This window comes from Calonectris borealis, chromosome 14 (assembly GCF_964195595.1).
Source record: "Calonectris borealis chromosome 14, bCalBor7.hap1.2, whole genome shotgun sequence".
NCBI lineage: Eukaryota > Metazoa > Chordata > Aves > Procellariiformes > Procellariidae > Calonectris > Calonectris borealis.
In genome coordinates, this window is record NC_134325.1 from 13,786,642 (window position 1) to 13,807,007 (window position 20,366).

Here is a 20,366-nt window from a genome sequence, read left to right on the forward strand (position 1 = left end):
CTGGACCCATCCAGAGCAGCAGGAGATGGCTGCACCTCGCCGGTGGGCTGAGCTTCCCCGCGGGGCCGGACGGCTCCACGCCGCAGCTCGCCTGCCGCACCGAGTCCCTTCCGCTGGGGAGCAACCGCCCCGGTCCTCGGCGTGCCTACCCCGGAGCACCGTGCTAAACAATAACCACCCAGCAAGGCATTGAGAACTCTGTAATTATTTTTTTTCCTTCTGTATTTTGTTGCTGATGATAGTTTATCAAAGAAAGAAGAAATCAAACTACAGCTCAGCATTAAGAAAATAATCGCAGTTTACCATGACTACCGTTTAAAAGCATGTATGATACTGCCCGTAAACCACTAGTAATATATTGTCAATATCCTGAAGTGAATTTATGCCATTATTGATCAGTGATAAAGCCACCTATATTTGTCCCCTTTCCCTAAGACGGCAGTTTATACACACAGAGCCACTCTACTCCTAGTGCCAGACATTTAGTTGCTTCTGGATACCTGCAGATATGCAGAGTAACTTGCCCCACAGGAACGTTTTATTTAGTAAGACAGGACTTGGAAGTGAAAGGGTAACCATTTCTGATCATAACCTTGGCTTTGCACTTCTAGTAATTATCCTTTAATTGCATTACCCTATTTGAAATAGAGTTGTAATTGGAAAAAAACAATTTGACATTCCCTGATGCGTACTCTGACATGCATTATTTGCTTTTTATTCAAATATAAATGTTCTCTATAATACTATCAAAGGAAGAGGAAAAATAAAGCAAAATTGAAATGTCAGTAGCAATTTCTGACATGTGAGAAGCATCATCAACTAGTGCTGGATGGTAGGCAAGGGTTTTAAATTCACTTTAAAAAAAATAAAATTGCAAAATTAGTGGCGTCAGAGGAAAGGAGAGATGGAGAGGGGGGAAAGAGCTACAGCTCCATTCCTCCAGGAGCCCTCGCTGTTGCACATGGTAATATCAAAATACCAAGCCAGCTACCAGCTGTAATTGAGTGATGAATGGGCCTTTCAGATTCCATTGAAGCAGAAGATGCAGAAGGATAATTTCCAACCTTCCCGTTAACTACTGAATAATTGTTAAGGCCAATAAAAGTCAATGAAACGCAGATCCCCTTTACTCATACCCTACAGGACAGAACATCCGCTTAGGTAGAAAAGTGGTTTTACATCTTCCTTCTCGGGCAGATTCAAACAAATCCACTCTGGTCAGTGGCAACTTACACCAGGACATTTGCACCTTGTATTTCCGAGAGGTGAGCTCCAACTAGTTTGGCCGGATCGACTGCGTATACAGTCCTATACGCACTTATACACACACAGCTTTACCGAGATTTGGACCAAGTAAAAACTACCTGCTGGGGTTCAGGACCTGAACCAGCCTCAGACCATTTGGAGCACTATGCCCCCAAATTTGATTTAATTATTAAAAAAATTAAAAACTAAATAAATTACAGGTACGAAGTTAGTGGGTTACGTTCTGCCATTCTGGAGGAAAAATATTACTTCAAAAGAAGGAATCAGTACGTGCTCAGACAGTAGGTGAGGAAACCCGTGGCTCAGCGCGTTTCCCAGTTTGGGACGGAGGTACCGGGCTGGGATGGGGGTGCGTGCCTGTACAGCTGGGTGTTGCAGTTCACTCCCACCGGAGGAGGAGAAACTGCAGCCACCTCCTGCAGCGGTTCCTGTGATGGATGTCCTTTGTCAGTGGCTCTGCATTCTCATCTGCTCCAAACCAGATCTAGCCCAATGTTTTACTTCAAGGAGTCAGCAGTTCACAGGCAAGAAATTAACACAGGGGAGTCGTAAAGCAGAGGCAGTTGGCACGGACAGGCTGGATAAATTGCGCCTTTCTGGTTTTTTGATAAAAGCAAAACCAAACCCAAAACACAACGGTGGGAAGAAAATGTTCTCTTGAGAAAAATAAAATTCTACGTTTGCCTAGAGATACAACCAACTTTCATTAGTGTAAGTTAATTACTCTGTGCTTTCTACCCAGCCTATTTATTATGACCACATCCAACACACAGCATATGAAAAGTCATCTATTCTGCCCCTCTGTGTTCGGCTGCCTTGTCCCCGTCTCCACGCCTGGCTCTGAACTCCAACGGGAAGCCCAAATATTTAGTTCCAGATCCAGGCATTTGGCACTTAACATTTCACAGGGACTTTAGGCTTCTCCAGATCTCATCTTTAGGACACAATCCTGTAAAGGTTACCCAAACATTTTATTTTGGAAGCCCAGCAGCGAAAGGAGATTTGATTTTAGGCGTACACCGACGGGTGCTCCGTAGCTGCCTTCCACAGCGGCTTCTTAAGATCGTGAGCTCTCTGCTCCTGTGTCGGTACAAAAGCGTACATAACAGGCGAGGGTGGACGGTGCCTTCCTCCAAACAGTCCTCTCAGCTTCACGCTTCACCGTGACACCTTGCGCTTGTGCAGGACCCATCTATTTGCGTGGCCTGCTCACCCCCCGGCAGTTTCACTGAGGTCAGCAGGACTGTTCATGGGAGCTCACCGCAGAGACGGAACAGCTTGCTATTGCCGGTGAAGTACGCAGACAAGCTGGCGCGATAGAACAGCGTAGCTGAGATTTGGGGCCCCCTCAGTGACGATCGGAGGAGGCTGCACAATTTAAGGAGCCTGGCTCGAGGTTAGGCACACTACACAGGAATGCTTAACGGAGTAATAACTCTGATTTTTCTCTTTTCTTAGAGATTGAGCTGCAACTCCCAGGAAGCAGCACAAAGATAATAACGGAAAACTAAGCTGAAATATAATCACTCTAATTAATACCTATTAAGAAGAGCTGGTTGTCAGGAGAAAGGTTGCAGCAACATTGAAGTCAGCTGGCAGGATCCAGCTGATTGGAAACTGCCGAGGGATTCACCTGCCAGAGCACTACCCCCTCATAAAACAGAGGGGAAGGAGCGGCTCGGGGGTTTGGTGGTGGGGATTTTTATGTTTGTTTCTTGTTTGGGGGATTTTTTTGTGTTAGCAATTTGCAATAGAGAATGAAGTGAGGAGAAACTCATCTCTTGAATACATCTGGATTATCAGGTACTCCTGGGAAGGGTGAACTAGAACAAGCAATACTGAATTTAAGAAACTTACTTTGAAAATCGGTGAAATCTGATTTTCTACCTCTAAGCAAAGTAGCTGTGTTAATTGAATAGCTCTGTAGTCTTTATATATACATTAGATTATGATGCTTGTTTCTTCTGTATCTGGGTTGGGCTCTGGAGAACATACTTTGATCCTTAGTTCCAGTTTGTTAGATGACTTATGAGGCCTTAAGAACTGTGAATTGAGTAGGATCACAGTGATTTCTCTCTGAGAAGTTTTTACGTTCTGATGGTTCTGGTAAGTGGCTCACTTGGGACACTTACCTGGTGCTTGCTGGGACTATTTTGGTCTTTTTTTTAATATGTAAATTAATGTTGTCTGCTTCATGGTATTAATTCAGCAGCTAAAATGAACACTTTAAAGTAGTAGAGCTATCAATTAAAATGCAAGAGCAAATGGAAGAATAACAAGGAGAAAATCATAAGATGACAGAATAGAATTGCTTTTACTTCTGGTTGCAGTGTTGGGCTGTGCATGGACACTAAATCACAGTTTACTCTCAGGTTACAGCAGATAGCGCTGTCACCTATGGGCGAGATGGAGAACTGAGTTTCTTGCACTCTAGTTGTTAATATTGCCCTGACTAAAGCCTAGAAGGGCAAGTCATTTAGTGTGCTATATAGATTTAATTTGCTGGTGAGTTCGTGTGAAGAACTGCCAAAGAAACTGGGGAAAGAAGCGAAGAATTAGGGCAATTTTCTCACCGCTTAGTAATAGTAGGAGACCCAGAGAAACTTCTCCCATCCCCAGCTGCCCCTCTTGTCTTTCCCCACCCTGGCCTACCACAGCTTATGCTGGGCTCCTTCCGCTTACTATTGTAGCTACTCTGGTAAAATACTGTCAGAGTGTTTTATCTGTTTGTCTGGGAAGCAGGACACGTGCAGTTCTTCAGCTGCGTATTGCACACTGGCAGTGGCACCCCTGTGGATGTCGGAGTCTCCTGTTTTGCTAATGAGTGCAGGACCCTGCTGTAAGTGGGTTTCTTGGCTACCTAATACTGAATTTCTAAGGGAATCCTCAGGGAGAAGCTTTAAACCAAGGTTTCATAGCAAACACTGTAAATTGTAAATGTATCTATAAAGAATTGTGCTGATCTCTACTTAAAGAACTAACAATTGGCAAGGTATTTGGAGGAAGGGGGTGTGTAAGAAGCTTTTATAAAGACCAAAAAGAAAATCCATTTCTCTTAGTTTTTAAGTGCTAATCTTGCACTTGAGTCTGCTGTATTTCAACCTCACAGACGTGAGTAACGCATCTCTCGCCTTGGGCTCGATTCCTGAATCTGCCCAATACTGAAATCCCCTCTGCTCAGAAGACTGGGGATGCGTCTCGAAGGGGTGCACCAGGAGCCGCTCACGGTCAGGTCTGCAGTAAGCTGATGCCCTCTGCTGGGTGTGAGAAACTTTTAAAATGTAAACCCCCTCTTTCAGAGCAGGATAATGAGTTTCGAACAAAACCCCTCCTGAGAATGAACTGGGCAGTTTAATTGCAATCGTTCACATCCCTACGATATTTTTTAGTATGTGCTTGGAGCAGAACTGTTAATTTGAAATCTAATTGCAGTGAATGAATGTAAGAATAGTTCTGGTTACGGCTTCCACATTGGTAAATATTAGATGCAACTTGTAATTAAAGATATTTAAATACAAATATAATCCTTTTAATAAACTGTTTCTCTACTATTAGTAGGATTTAAAAGCATGTATAACTTAAAGTTGAAGAGAACTGTTTAGCCTGTTTAAACAAAGTTGTCATTAGTATGACATTGACTGGTTAGAAGTCAGTGTAAAGGTGAATAAAACTTTAAGAATATTTGCTGAAGAATTACTGGGGAAAATTATCTGGATCATGAGGGACAAGCTGCTGCATGTCTGTACATCCTATATTTCCACTGAGAAATCTGTTAAAAAAATGCTGAAAAATCTGCATTTATTAAGACACAAATATGACCAAAAATGTGACTCTAATTTTAGAGGAAAACAAAGTAATTGAAACTGGAAATTGTGTTTGTGCTTCTTCATGAGACTAGGAGAACTTGAAGGCTTTAATGCTGATTCCAGCAAGTTGTAGCTGTTTCTGTCACATAACAAGTGACAGATGTCCACTGGAACATTTAACCTCTGTGTAGTTATGTCACTACAGGATTTCCGTGTGTGCTCTCGTGCAATTATGTATTGGTCCATTCTGGCTAATATAGGAAGCACCTATACAAAAAGGCTAAAAAGAACATTAAAACAGGTCTAAAATCAGAAAAAAAAGAATTTAGCCACCTTATCTCAGTTTTCTTCCCTTTGAGGCTTTAATTCTGACTTCTGGATTTATAAAATCATGCTTTTTGTGTAGGTCTGTCCACTTCCTGCTGTTTCTGATGTCTTGAATGGTCAGCCAAGAGATTCAAAAGCTGGAGTCTCCTTACGTTAGTTTCTAAGAGTTATGAACTTAATTGATTAAAAGAAAACCAAATTCATGCTGTGCCTAAGGATATAGGTTATAAGGTTATAATGCATCTCCCAAAGATAAATGCCTTTTAGTAGCATAGATGCCAAAAACATTAATATAACACTTTCTCTGAGTTAATCACTTGACTGTACTATATTATTATTTGAGTATTTACAATCGTTATTTAAAGCACTCCAGGGCACATTTCATCAGTTTGAAACTTTCAACTCCACTAAGGAGGGACAGAAAAAAAGGACACATTCTGTCTCAGATATGACCCCAGAGTTCTGTGGTAACTCTCACAAAGGTCCACAGAAGAACTTTCACTGACTTCAGAAGATGTTAAATTTGACCATGTTCTAAACTTGATGTGAATTTTGCTCTGTGTCAGAAAGAAACCAAAACAGTACTTAACACTGTACTTAAGAGATCACAAATCTGGAGCTTCTGTTCAATAAACTCAAATTGATCCACGGGATATGTATTACTCATAAAACAGATTATTGTCATTGATTTGTCTTTTGAATATGTAAACTTTGTCTAGGCATCAATTTTTGCAATTAATATCAAAAGGCAAGTTTTAACGTGGTAACTGGGGTATATCTGCAGTTGGCTTTTCGCTTTAATGCATGCAGAGTTTAAAGTGGTCATTATACCTGGTTTATGAACTTTGGCTTTTACGGAAAGTAGTTGTTTCCTTTGGCTATATTAAAAGAACAGACTGTTTAACAGGCTTACTTGTAGAGTAATTCTGAAAGATGGGGAACTATATATGCTATTGGGAACAATATGCAATCACTTTTAGATGATGATAAAATAGCTTGTGTATTATGCTGATGGGATAAGTTTGTGTGGTGTTTTTAAAAACATACAGAAAAAAATGGGAGAAATTCATAGCCGTAAGCATTTTAAATCTAGCAAGATGGTAAAGTTTGACTTGCAACAATATCTTTTAACAGAAAAATAGATGAGGGGTACATGGAAGTGTATAAAAACATACTATTGAACTTAGTATCATGCTACAACCTAGGCATGTTAAGGAAATCCAGCTAAATGGAAATGCCCTAAATACGTAAGCAGGACATGTGAACAACCGGCACCAAAAAGCCCTGTTTTACTGGAAAAAACCCAAAGTCTCCTGTAGTTTCTATAGCAATCAACAGCACTCAGTACTTAGCGCAGGTTTTTAGTCCAACAGCAGTCCTATGTATTTGGCTAGGAAACAACTTGAGCGATTTATTTGGGAAAGTACTCACTGCTAATGAATCTGTAAAATGAGAGACTGAATATACTAACTTTTCAGAGACTTAGTGGAGCAGCAGAAATACAGCTCTAATAGGATCCCATTCTAATGGGATGCTCTGGGCAATTTAAGCCACTGGTAGACTCAGTTTCACTTCAGTGAAATGCTTTAACAGTTACTGAATCCAAAGTCTAACTGTGGACTTAAGTGATAAGTTACATTCATCAAACAGTTGGAAGCCTGTTAAGTTTTTTAACAATGGGTACTGCTGACTCTGGTCTAATTTAAAAAATAATAAACACATAAAAATTATAAGATTGGACCAGCTTTTTCCCTCTCACTTTCAGGGAGGTATATATTTATATTTTCATCCAATTCAAAAGGTTGCTTAAGAGATGAAACAGTTCGAAACATGGATCAAGTACACAAGATTAATTGCTGTGTCAGGATAAGCATCCTCTGTAGTCAACAAAGTAAAATGTTTTAAACACCATTTGCATGTAAGGGAAGCCATAGCTATTACTCATTTGTGGTGTTGCTGTCTGGAAAAGAGTGTAAAGAGCATGCTGCTCTCCCTAAATAAACTCACATGATGGTTCTTGTGATAAATGTGGCTGGAATCCAAGGCCAAGGAGCGAGACATCCATTGGAAGAACAGCCAATGCTCTGACCAAAAAAAGGAAAGTCTGTTTAATTTTGTAGCAGATTTAATAAAAAGGTGGTATAAGTTGATGCTTACACTTCCCTGGGACCAGCAGATGTCAGTACAACTCAAAGCATAACTTTTGGATTTTAGCGATGCAACCATCATGACGCTTACCAGAAAAGAAAATATTCTAAACAAATAGCAAGATTATACAACTTTACCAACTAAGTCTTCAGAAATCAAGAGTTAACAGTATTCTTGAATAAATGTGACCCAATAAACATGCAGATCTTCCAAGTCTATCACAGAAGTAGGAAACTTAACCAAAACACAACAAAAATACCAAGGAATAACACTTAATGTTACTAAGATTTCAATTATAAAACATCTTTTCCATAAATCTTGTTATAATGTAAAATTTTAATGCTCTGAGGATAGATATTGCATCAACCAAACATAATTTCAATTCAACTGGGTTGTTTTTTTTGTAGTCTGGATATTCTTAGTTTGGGAACAGACACTCAAATTCATTTTGGCTGCATGTAAACATTTACCTTAAAAACAAGCAAAAACAAAAAAAGGGGAGAGGGCTGTTTACAGACTGATAACAAAACCAGAAAAATTATTTCAATTGTGTTATACAGAAATCAACAAAACAGTACCATAATTAAATACTTTAACATATTTTTCCAACGTCTTGAGAGTTTAATAACACTTTAACAGTGAGGCTTGAATTCATAAGTTTAACTTGATCTCAAATCCCAGTAACTTGGATGGGATCTGAACTCTTAAATGCCTTTGAATCCAAGTGAACAGGATTGAATTTATCAGATGTAGCTGGGATAATATATAGAAGATACAGCATTCACTATTAATACTGGAGAGCGCTTTATTAACACTGAATGTAAATTCACTAAGAACTTTGTGTTTCACATAAAACAGATTCAAAACCATGAGATCCTGAACTAGAGAAGGAAAAATGAGGGATAGGTGGAGATGGTACACTCTACAAAACAGTATATGAAACGATGGTGAATAGCTCAGGGCATGTCACGTGAAAACTTAGCACTTCGTATAAACTTAAATACAGTGAAAGGCTGTTCAATGAGAACTTACTTGGATGACTAACAAGACTGAGTACAAGGTAGAATGAAGTGTGAAAAGACAGTAGTATGATTAAGAATATTTCCATAATCGTACTGAAAATGAATGTGGAAGTGAGCACATCAATCATGTGGACTGTGATAAATTCCACTGGCTTTCATTAAACCACTAAATGATGAATGTGCTGTGTTTAATCAAAGCATGGAATACATACTCAGGATAAACAATGCGCATATACACTAACCAACATGCTTATTTCTAATTATTTCTCCTCCTTCTATCTCGATCTGCTCATATAGCCACTTGCGGTCACAGCGACATTCAGCTCCACACTTGTTGGAGCCACACTTGGGGCAAGCATAGAAACATCCCAGGCAGTCTTCATCCAGACAATCACAGAGGTCCATGCCACTGTAAAGTAGTAGTCCCTGGCTATCGTAGACTTTGCTCTTGGCTGGTATAACTTGCCTGTATAATGAAAAACAACAGTTATTTCCACGTTAAAAAATCCACCTATTTTGATGCTAAGCTGCTAATAGTTGTGGACAGAAGTTTACTTTCTTCAGGTGTTCGTTTTAACACTCTTAAATTAAAAGATATACATATGTTACTGTATTTGACAACATTTCTCAGTCCTAATTGTATCTCCACTATAGTGCTTTTGAAATAATTTCAAGAACGGAAAGTTTTTAATTCTTCAATAGCACACTTATTCAACCACTTATGAATATTCTTAGTTATATGATGTAAACTTCAGATTACCTTTCAGATGATGTGAAATGCTCCATTAATTTACTTTTGTAATGTATAGCTGTAATTCAAAGGAGGTCATGTAGAATCATTTAGGGTGCGCACATCCTAATTTAAAAGTACTTTTATGCTTTTATCATTACCCATCTCTGTAACAGTTCTGTTAAACTGCAGAATCACTGAAAAACTCTGTTTGGAAGGGACCTCTGGAAGATCACCTTGTCTGACCCTCTGTTCAAAGCCAGGTCAACTCAAATTAGGTTGCTTAGGGCTGCATCTAGTTGAGTTCTGAATAGCTCTAATGTCAGAGATGCCACGACACTTTTGATCCAGTGTTTTACTACATACATAGAGAACGTTTTGTAAACATCTCATCAAAATTTCCCTGGTTGCAACTTGTGCCCAAACTGAGTAGAAGAAACAAATGGAGGGGAAAAGGTTTGTGAACAGCACATCTAGTGTCTGTTTCTGCCTTGTAAAGTTAAACTTAGGTGGAAAGCAGGGAAAAGTGATTAATGTGATCTTTCTTGCATGTTTTAAGAAATATTGTATGACTAGTTAAAGCTGGGACTTCTACCACTCTCCTATTAGTTTGGACCAATTCAGTCTTGTCCTTTTGGTGGAAAATGACAAACAAAATTCAGCTGCATATACCTGTCCTCTATAGAAAGCATGATTTTAAAATCAGTCACATTAGAAGGTTGTAATTTGTTATCTAGTATTGTCCAATTTGGACACTAACTTCCTTTTAAAAAAAGGAAGGTAAGGTCCTAACTTGCACACTTTTGTTTAAAAGTGTAATTACTGAGTTTATTGAAAGATGACAACTCCAATATTTTAAGTGTAGTCTATTTGATCTTACTGGATTCAAATTTAGCCTATTATAGAATTTTAGTTTATGCATAAATTAATAGCTCCATCTATGATCTGTGTAGTATTGTCATGCCTTATGTTTGTATTTCCAATTGCCTGAAATATGGACGGTATGCTAACACTTTTGTTTTGTTTATCTCGGTAATGAGAGTAAGCTTTAACATCCTCAAAAACAAAAAAGCAATCTATAAACATGCAAACATCCACATAGAAAATGCTATAGCGTTACAGGGACACTGACCATTAAGGTTATTTTGTTTTGAACTGAAAGTTAAAGATAACGCAAATACAGGAAACAGCTCACCTGTCTGAATTAAACGATGCATTTTTTGTTTGCAGCCTTCTTTTTTCCCTTTTACTGGTCTCAGGAGTGAATTCAGTCTGTCGTCCTGGATTAGCAAACTGTAAAGACTTTAAAGCCTTAGCTGTACGCCCCTGAACAAAGACAGAAAATCTCATTTAATTACAAATACAAATATAAATTCATAAGAAAATATCTGGTCAAGCCAGGATATTGTAATAACTTAGGCAAATTATTGAGCTCAACTCTAAGGACTGGATTTCCCAGGAGAAAAAAACTTAAGTCTTAAAATTTTTATACTGGAGAACTGTACCAGTCTCAAAACCCAACAATACAAGATTTATAGTAGCAGTTTTAATCAATGCTTTCAAATGTCACCCCCAGTCAGTCTCCTAATCATACTGACATGTAATTGAAAAATACAGTTGGGCAACAGCCCCCGGGCTGAGAGGGACAACAGCTCCTGGAAGCAATTCCGCTTTGCTACAGGGCATATACGGATGAGCACTTGCCGATTTGGTTGCCCACACTTCTACTGATTATCTGCATACATCTTGAACAATGCATCCAACAATCTATAAGCTGTATTCCAAACTCAGCACTTAAAGCACTATCCTCCCACACCAGTTCATTACTGCCCCTGAACAAACGTCATGGCCTTCACAGGTCAGACACCATAACAAGATTACACTTAATTCACCTGAATGCATGTTCACTTGGTAATGAATTGCTAAAGAAAGTGGTTTTTTTTTTTAAAAAAACTGAAGAGACTAAAAAGGAAGTTTACCTCAACATCCTTAGAAGCAACCTTTGCAGTGTTCAGTTTTAAGCACACGAGCTTGTTTTTTCTAAGGCTTGAGTAACAGCTTAAAATACCAGCAGCAGTCTGGTATTTACATAAACTTACGAGTTGTAAGTCACCCTAGTACACACAATCATTTGAATTTAAAAGGCCATAATATTTAATTAGGGAAGAGAATTTTTTTAAGGTCCTCCAAATAAAGGTTTAAACACAGTAAACTCCCACACATCTAAAAGACTACACCCTTTCATATTTCTATTAAAAAACTTAATTTCTTTATGTAGGACTTATGAAGCCCAATTCCAATAGCTTGCAGAACTTGGGGGGGGTGGGAAAACTGATCCATATACATACGTCTGAATCAAGTTTTCTTCTTTGGCGATCTTCGGATTCAACATCCACGCTTCCGTTTATTATCTGCATACACTTGGGACAAAGCTTCCAACCAGGTACAAACTGTCTTCCAAACTTGGCACTTAGAAAAGTTGCATCATCTAAGTCAATTGCACGTAGGTTTTTCTTTGATAGTTTTCTATGTATATTAAAGGGATCACAACATGATTTTTGTAAGTCTTCAAATCTTTCAATGTAAATTTTTGCATGGTGGAAGCAGATTGTATTGTTCTCTGAAAGGGTTATTCCAGTCCTAAGCTGAAGTAACAGTAGGTCAGACGAAGATAGATCTTGCTTAGTCTTGAAGCCAGTGTGACGGATATAATAGGTCTTATGGCATTCATTGGTAGCTTGAAGCTGAACTCCAACTGAACAAGGATCCATTTCACTTTATCAGAACAATTTCTTTCACTTACTTTGCCTCAAATGAGTTCTTTGAAGTCTTTAGTAGTTTCTATGAAGATCACCCTAGAAAAAAGCATTAAAATCAATCAGATTTGTGCTGCAAACGTTTAGCTGTAAGCTTGACAGACTAGGTTTAAGTAACTTAAAAAACATGTAAGGAAATTATAGCCTTCTAGTTTAGGCAAGACTAAAAATACACTGAATTTAATTCTGGAATTAAACCATGCATCTTATAGTCCTTTCAGAGGCATTTTTTCCCAGCTATAATAAGTATCAATTAAAAATGTTTAGTAGCATTACTTTCTCAAAAGCAATCCGGGAGCAAGGTACGAGGTGGATGAATTGTTCAGACAGCAGCCTGCTCCGGTCACAAGTTTCCTGGGGGCCCTCTCTCCTGGCATCATCCCTGCTAGTCAAGACCAGCTGCGACGATGGCCCACAGGAAGAGACTGCTGATGGCTAAACAATTCAGCCATCCTGTTTCCAAGTAGTTTCTAGGAAAAAAAGCTGCTGAAGGTAGGCTGCACAGGCTGTCTGATGTCAATTAGCAATTCACATCCAACAGTGCTTTCCTGGGTGCTCTTCCCATGTACACCAGGTGCAAGTCAACACACACAGCATCAACCTATGCCTTTTCAAGAAACAGCCTGTGATATACACAAAGATCGGTGGTTCCAGATGTGTGCAGTTGTCGCCATGTGGCCTTCGCGTGCAGCTCTCTCCAACTGAGTGCCACGTTTGTTTGATGTAAATTTTGGGCAGTTATTTAAAGTTAAACACCAATACAGTTACCAAATGCAAAGCTAGCTACTGCATGGGTCTCATACCCATGCCAAAGTTTGTTGCAAATCCAGTGCTGGCCCTGAAACATCAGAGCCTGAGCCCATCTTGCACTATTTTCTACTGCAACATAAAGGACAAATTTCTACCGAAAGAAAGGAATTCATTTGCTTTCAAAACCTCTGAGAACCTTAATTACAATGAATACAACCTAACTGGGACCTTAATGTTCACCTACATGCTACTCTGCAAAGACAAAATCAGACAAATTAAAAAGCATACTGGTTTTGGCTGGAATAAAGTTAAATTTCTTCATAGTAGCTTGTATGGGGCTGTGTTTTGAATTTGTACTGAAAGTAATGTTGATAACATGCTGCTGTTTTAGTTACTGCTGAGCAGTGCTTACACAGTGTCAAGTCCTTTTCTGCTCCTCAAACTGCCCTGTTGGCGAGTAGGCTGGGGGTGCACAAGAAGCTGGGGGGGGACACAGCCAGGACAGCTGACCCCAGCTGACCAAAGGGATATCCCATACCATATGATGTCATGCTCAGCAATAAAACTGGGGGGGAGGTTGGCAGGGGGGCTGCTGCTCGGGGACTGGCTGGGCATCGGTTGGTTGGTGGTGAGCAATTGTTTTCATCTGCATTGCTTGTTTTTCTTGGGTTTTGTTTTCCTCTCTGCTCTGTTGTTTTTTTTTCTTTTCCTTACAATTTTTTTTTAAAACAGTCTTTTTAATTATTAAACTGTCTTTATCTCAACTCACAAGTTTCTTTCTCGTTTTTACCCTTCCTATCGTCCCTCCCATCCCTCTAGGGGGGAGTGAGTGAGCGGCTGTATCGTGCTAGGTGCTGGTTGGGGTGAAACCACAACATAGTTATTTGTGCTAACCACTGAACAGGGTAATATGGCTTTTTTAATCAATAAAAGTATCAGCCAATTGTATAATGGAAATGAAGCAAATAGCATCACACACAACCTAATGACATGAAATGTGTAAGTTTATGCAATATATAGAAATATGAACACAGAAGTGCAGAAGTTTAACAGAGAGCAATGAGAAGTTAATAGGCTTTTTTAAAGTTACTCTGAAAAGCCACACCTGGAGCATTTTTGCAGCAGAAATCCTCTTGATTGTAATACTTTAGTTTTTCTGAAATAGATGTGTATATCTGAAGCAACTACACAACACATTTCTAAATATTAAACCATATGCACAGTAATTTAAAGGTCTTGCATAGGACACGCTATTGTCTAGTGATTGAACTGATCCAAATATAAATTATATGCTGGGCTATACTCAGGCCAGTAAACTTGTTTTAAAGGATAATTTTGTACCTGATTCAAGAAAGAACTGAGTATAACTGAACAATTATTTTTAAACAAGTTTTCTCAGCTTATTGTTAAGAATGCTCCAGCTTTCACATTTAAGTTAAGCAAGAATAATAGAGTCCTGAATGTAGAGACACGATGTTATAAACACCCGAGTTTGCAAAAAAGGGTGTGTATTTCATTCTGAAAATAAAGCAAACTTGGTCCTGTTTTTTGCAAGTTACCTGAAAATAGAAAGACTCAAGTATTCTAATACTTAACACTGATTTCTCAGGTCAAAACCTAAATCCTGTATTTTAAGAACTAGAACTAGTCTAGTCCTAAATTGCTAGGCTATCTGAATTCTTCTTCACTGAAATTTCTGTATTCTAAGTTAACTAAGAACTCTCCTGAAGTTTTGACCCTGCACAGCTCTTCAGATCTGCGCTTAATAATACAAGTAAGGAGTAAAGTGTAGATATTAATGAAGTTTTAAAAATTCTTATTCTCAGTGCCTACTGAGCACTTGAGTGCTTTGCAAAGTTTTACTACATAAAAGTTCCAGTGCCTTTGCCTATTTATGTAGTTTTCGTGCCTTTGAATGATTTTTTTTTTTTGTCTCTCTTTTAAAGACCATCTGTCAAACTTTACCATCTTAGTTAACCAGCTATACCCAGAACTAATCTTCGTTTTATTAGGTGCACAAAGCTTGTCTTTCAAACTAAGGTAACTGGAACTGTATGATCACAGCTCACTGCAGCTGAGTTAACATTTTGACAGCAATTTAGCTGCTACCAAATAACTCGATTCAAAGAAGTCTGTTGAAGGCTCTGCACCAAGCTTGCTTCAAATGCTAAAAAGTGTACTTCTGACTGATTCCTGCTGAGACAGGTGGGGGGTGTGTGTAGATGAGGAAGCACCCTAGGTCAACATAAGACTGATGATCTGAATTTTCAAAATTTGCAGATGCATTAGAAGTCAGGACTCTTGGAAGATGTTTAATTAAAAAATAACTTATTTTCTATAAAACAGAAAATTATTGTTACACTGCTATCTTTGGCAGGCATCTGTTTTGACAGATGACTATGCTACCTGAAATAACACTATATTAAACAGAGGGAAAGCAGATCAAGTGTATCACCATAGTTTGTTCAAATGATAGTGTGCTGGTGACATAAGTTACATATCCACTTAATTTGTAAGAATTCCTGGTTGAAGCTTCGGAGGCGTTTCTTCCCTCCTCCCGCTGGGTGGAGTACACATCTTTTTGCCTGTGATTTCTCTTTGGTGGAAATAGGAGAGAGCTTCAAAAACCAAATACTTAAATGAAGGCTTGTATTCACACCTGTGAAATCATGAATTAGTGTTTACTGCACCAAACACAATAACATAAAGCAGAAGACCGCAATGAGGATCTGCACAGTAAGTCTGCCACGCTAGCAGATATTCAGCAAGGGTTTTCTAGATTCTTGCTGCAGGTAGAAACAAAGGATGGAGGAAACTACAGTTTAGACTGGCAGCGCTGGGTTGTAAGAAGTCGAAGGGAAAGAACAGTCCTGAAACTGCAGATGTGAGCCCCTGTCTGAATACGCTATGCTGGATGTTCAGCAGCTGCACGGCAGACCCTCGCCCAAACGGTGACAGCCCCTAGCCGGGGCTGCGCCTTGAGAGCCGTGCCTCAGTCCAGAGGAAAGCCCGCCTGCCCGCTTGCTTTTGCCGGCCTGAGAGGCCAGCTTGAGTCCGGCTGGGCGGCGGGTGAGCCGCGGGCCTGCCCGCGATCGAGGCGGCTGGGCGCCGCTGGGAAGGGCTCTCTGCAGCCCGGGCGCGGCCCGGCCGCTCCGCGGGGCCTGGCACGGTGCCGCCGCGGCCCGGCTCCCCTGCCCACGGCCGCTCGGCGCGGCCCTTCGCCTCGCACCGCCGCTCCCGCTGCCCCTCGGGCGGGAGGCTACCCCAGTACCTTGCCGTGGACTTTCTTCCGCCGGGACCCGGCTTCCGCGTTCCCCCAGCGACGGCGGCGACCGCCCCTCACCCCGCCCGACCTCCGGCTCACCATAGAGCAGCAGAACCGCCGAGCGGCCCGGAGCGGCACTTCCGGCTGCGGATGGGGAACGGCGGTCGCTACGGAGGAAGCGGCGGGGAGGGAGTGTGCAGGTCACGTGGCAAAGCGTGGGCTCGTGCCGGGTGGTTTCGTGCGCGGCATGACGTGCCGTGGCGCGCGGCGCGGCTCGCGGTGCGCATGCGCTGCCCGCGGAGGCGGCGTGAGGGGAGCGCGGGCGGGCTGAGGCAGCCCGGGCCCGGGGCGGCGGTGCCCGTACCGCGGGGGGACGGTTCGCGGTAGTGGTGGGGTGGGGTGGGCACAGCCTGGCGAGGGGGCGCTCATCTGCAGCGTCGCCGCTGCTGGGCACGGATGGGGCTGGGAAGGCGGCGGCCGGGGTGCGGCAGGCTGGCCGGGGTCGCGGCTGGGGGATGAGGAAGGAAGCGCGGCCGTGCTCGACTGGCGCTGGGGGAGGAGGGCCGGGGACGGTGATAGCAGGGGCTGCTTCGCTCGTCGCGAAGGGCCGGGTGCGAGTGAAACGCACCGGACGCAGCGCCTGCTCCGTGTGTCGGGACTGGCGAGGGCGTTGGAAGGCAGTCGGGCTTCAAGTCGGAGTTGAAGCCGTGCAGGCCCCTCTCCCCCCCCGACGAGAGTCGGTGAGACAAGGGGCTGTGCCCCGCTGGCAGCGCCGCCGCCCGGCCGCCCTCCCGCCGCTGCGGCTGCAGGGGCCGGCGGAGGCCCAGCACGCTGCCCCCGCACCCCTTACCAGCCAGGGGTGCTGCTGGATACCTAATGAGGAATCTAGCTAATTAAAATAGGGAAAGCTTTCAGTGTTACCAGACTAGGGCACTCTCGGGGAGTCAATCATATTTTTTTTCCCCAGGTTCCTCGCGACACTATTACCTCCCTCCCCTTCCCCCCCCCCCCCGCCCCGAAATCAGTCTTACTGAAGCTGTTACTTATTTTAAATAAAAATCTTGAAAATCTCTTGCTTCATTTAGGTCAAAAAACCCAAACCAAAACAGTTTCTTGGTCACTAGAATGTCTCCCAAAAGTCTGTTATTTGTTTTTTTTTTTAATTCTATAATGTTTTCAGGATGATGGATCTTTCTAGGGAGGAGGTATGAAATTTTCACTATTATTTGTTTGTTTTACAGCTAGATAGTGACAACATACCCTAACTGGAGTTTTTTTTGAATGATCATAAATAGAACACAGGTGTCCTAATAAGTGTCTTAAGTTTATAATACTGATACTGATGCTGATTTCAAATTGTAATGAAGTTAGTGATATCTAAAAGAAAGCCTTAAATTACCACTTATGCCTATAGAAAGTTTTTTGTTGGTTTATCTATTTCTGTTTAGAATTTTGGAGTTTACAAGAAAAAAAGTGCTGGATGAGAGTATTTTTCTTCTATTTCTGTTGGCTTGCTCTCTTTCCGGACTGGATTCAACGCAGAATTTTTTAGAGGATGTGACTGTTCTTTCCAAACCTCTTCAAAGGCAGGATAGCTGTTTGAAAACGTTGCCCTTCTCATAAATGAGATGTGACATGCAGACTTACTAGGCACTGGGCTGCTCTGCCTGTGTTGCTCCTCTCCTGCACAATAACTGCGTATTGCTGAGTTATGACACAATGAGACAGAAAAGATGAGTGAGATCATCTACTATATGTTTCTGCCCACTATTGCCCATAGTATATCAGTATATCGCAGCCCGATAATATTAGTAACAAATTAAAGCCACCCAGTTAGTCACGCTAGAGGCTTAAGTCTCCCTCCCCAATCATTTATAACTAAATAATTACTAACTGGCTTTCCAGCAGATTTTCAGTGGATGGTAATAGTAAGAAACCTGAATTAGAGCAAATACAGAACGGCATGGCATGAACCTAAAAAAATAATTTTAATGAGCCATAGAAACTAGTATTAGTAACAGAATAGTGAGTATATCATAGTCATTACTTGGGGCTTGATGCAGCTGGTGGGTAGTATGATGGGTAGCTGACACCTCTTTCTAAACAAGCGATTTTGGGACTGAGCTAGGGTAGTGATTAGTGCAATAGAAGCCAGTCTGGATTCACCATAAATATTTGGGGGTAGATCTAGGTGGTTGAAGTTGTGATTCAAACAGCTTTTGGGCCTGGTTTCATTGGAAGCATTCTTAAGCTGAAGCTATGTCAGAATCTTGGATTTGGCAAATACTAGCCAAGCCTAAAAGAAACTAAATTTGCCTTAAAGGGCAAAACAACTGGCTGGAAATATGTAGCCAATTTAAGCTAAAGAAGTTAAACATACACAACTTTCTTAAGGCCTAGCAGTAGTTTTTTATGGCTCTGCTATTTTTTGCCATTGGAAAAAAAATCTTAGCATAATGAAGTACTGAAGCCAACTGGGCACAAATGTTAGAAACAGCACAAAAGATCCAAAGCAGCAAAGAGAGGAGTTTTCTCTTGCAGTCTGTTGTTCACAGTAGCCTTTGTCAGTACTGGTGAAGGGATCAGCAAAAGGATATTTTCAGGTAGAAATATGGTTCTGAAATTGTCTGTATCCTTTTAAAATGCAAGACTGTAAATCAGGATGTCTTTTCATCTAGCTTTTTGCAAGAATGTTGAAGAATTGGTGGAATAGTTGTCTGAAAATAATTAAAAGCCTATGGAGGTGAGAAATAATTTTATACTTGCTTCAGGACATACCCAGGATTCTAAAGCACAGGAATATAAAGCTTTAATCATAATGTGACAGTAACAGCATGTAGGCCGTGCCATTTTCTGTTTCTCCATCTGACCATTAAAGAAAGCCATTATAAATTCCATATATATTGCTTAAGTCATACATTGGCTCAATGATGACAGAGAGACTGCGAAGGGCCATCATTCAAGGAGGCTTCAGTAAGGCTTCCTCTGCTGACTTGTACTGCTTAGGATGAAATGTGTGGAATTAATGAAGGGGAATAATTCATGAGAGGAGATATTTGAGATACAGGTTGTGACATCAATTTCTATTAAATAAATACAGGAGGAGCAGTGAAGTGTGTGTATTCACTTTTTCAGTGTTAGTGTCAATCTGTGAGGCTGATTGTATAGGGCTAGAGACAGATTTTGGGTTATCCGGGTGTTAACTTGTAAGAAGTCCACCATCCCTGGATTTAGACTGGTTTTGGTTGATTGTATTAGCTTTTATCTATGTAAGTGGAATTGTGCCTTAAGGAGGGAGAAGTTTGGGGTTTAGAGTAAAAGGATTCTAGAAACGGAAGATGAAAGGTACAGGATCATGAGCTAGACTAGATGCTGTAAAAATATTCTCATATGTGGCTCATGGCTTAAAAAGGTACACTCTTCGCTGGGTAAAAAACTGGCTGGACGGCTGAGCCCAGAGAGTTGTGGTGAACAGAGTTAAATCCAGTTGGTGGCCGGTCACGAGCGGTGTTCCCCAGGGCTCAGTTTTGGGGCCGATCTTGTTCAATATCTTTATCAATGATCTGGATGAGGGGATTGAGTGCTCCCTCAGTCAGTTTGCAGATGACACCAAGTTGGGCGGGAGTGTTGATCTGCTGGAGGGTAGGAAGGCTCTGCAGAGGGACCTGGACAGGCTGGATCGATGGGCCGAGGCCAACTGCATGAGGTTCAACAAGGCCAAGTGCTGGGTCCTGCACTTCGGCCACTACAACCCCAGGCAACGCTACAGGCTTGGGGAAGAGTGGCTGGAAAGCTGCCCAGAGGAAAAGGACCTGGGGGTGCTGGTCGACAGCCGGCTGAACATGAGCCGGCAGTGTGCCCAGGTGGCCAAGAAGGCCAACGGCATCCTGGCCTGTAGCAGAAATAGTGTGGCCAGCAGGAGCAGGGAGGTGATCATGCCCCTGTACTGGGCACTGGTGAGGCCGCACCTCGAATACTGTGTTCAGTTTTGGGCCCCTCACGACAAGAAGGACATGGAGGTGCTGGAGCGTGTCCAGAGGAGGGCAACGAAGCTGGTGAAGGGCCTGGAGCACAAGTCTTATGAGGAGCGGCTGAGGGAACCAGGGTTGTTTAATCTGGAGAAGAGGAGGCTGAGGGGAGACCTCATCGCGCTCTACAACTACCTGAAAGGAGGTTGTAGCAAGGTGGGGGTTGGTCTCTTCTCCCGAGTAACTAGCGATAGGACGAGAGGAAATG

The 20,366-nt window shown here is 41.7% G+C and overlaps 1 protein-coding gene across 3 annotated transcripts; it reads right to left on the minus strand.

Moving 5' to 3' along the window:
• Nucleotides 1-5,635: 5,635 nt before the first annotated feature.
• Nucleotides 5,636-16,310, minus strand: ARL14EP (ARF like GTPase 14 effector protein). 3 transcript variants are annotated; one of them, XM_075163275.1, is made up of 5 exons: nt 16,137-16,303; nt 11,648-12,154; nt 10,495-10,625; nt 8,812-9,035; nt 5,636-7,483 (listed from the first exon to the last, which is right to left on the minus strand). In XM_075163275.1, exons 2-5 carry the CDS (start codon nt 12,068-12,070, stop codon nt 7,341-7,343), a joined length of 921 nt encoding a protein of 306 aa, XP_075019376.1. In that variant the 5' UTR covers nt 12,071-12,154; nt 16,137-16,303; the 3' UTR covers nt 5,636-7,340. The 3 variants fall into 3 exon arrangements, with proteins under 3 accessions (XP_075019376.1, XP_075019377.1, XP_075019378.1); XM_075163276.1 differs by lacking the exon at nt 16,137-16,303 and adding an exon at nt 12,392-12,849; XM_075163277.1 differs by lacking the exon at nt 5,636-7,483 and having other exon boundaries at nt 7,507-9,035; nt 16,137-16,310.
• Nucleotides 16,311-20,366: the final 4,056 nt, after the last annotated feature.

Excerpts from the sequence above, each read along its gene's own strand:
- ARL14EP (XM_075163275.1), bottom strand. The coding sequence starts at position 12,070 with ATGGATCCTTGTTCAGTTGGAGTTCAGCTTCAAGCTACCAATGAATGC. Across the intron at positions 10,626-11,647 it reads GAAGAAAACTTGATTCAGAC|GGGCGTACAGCTAAGGCTTT; the intron begins GTATGTATATGG and ends GTCTTTGTTCAG. Across the intron at positions 9,036-10,494 it reads GCATCGTTTAATTCAGACAG|GCAAGTTATACCAGCCAAGA; the intron begins GTGAGCTGTTTC and ends TTCATTATACAG.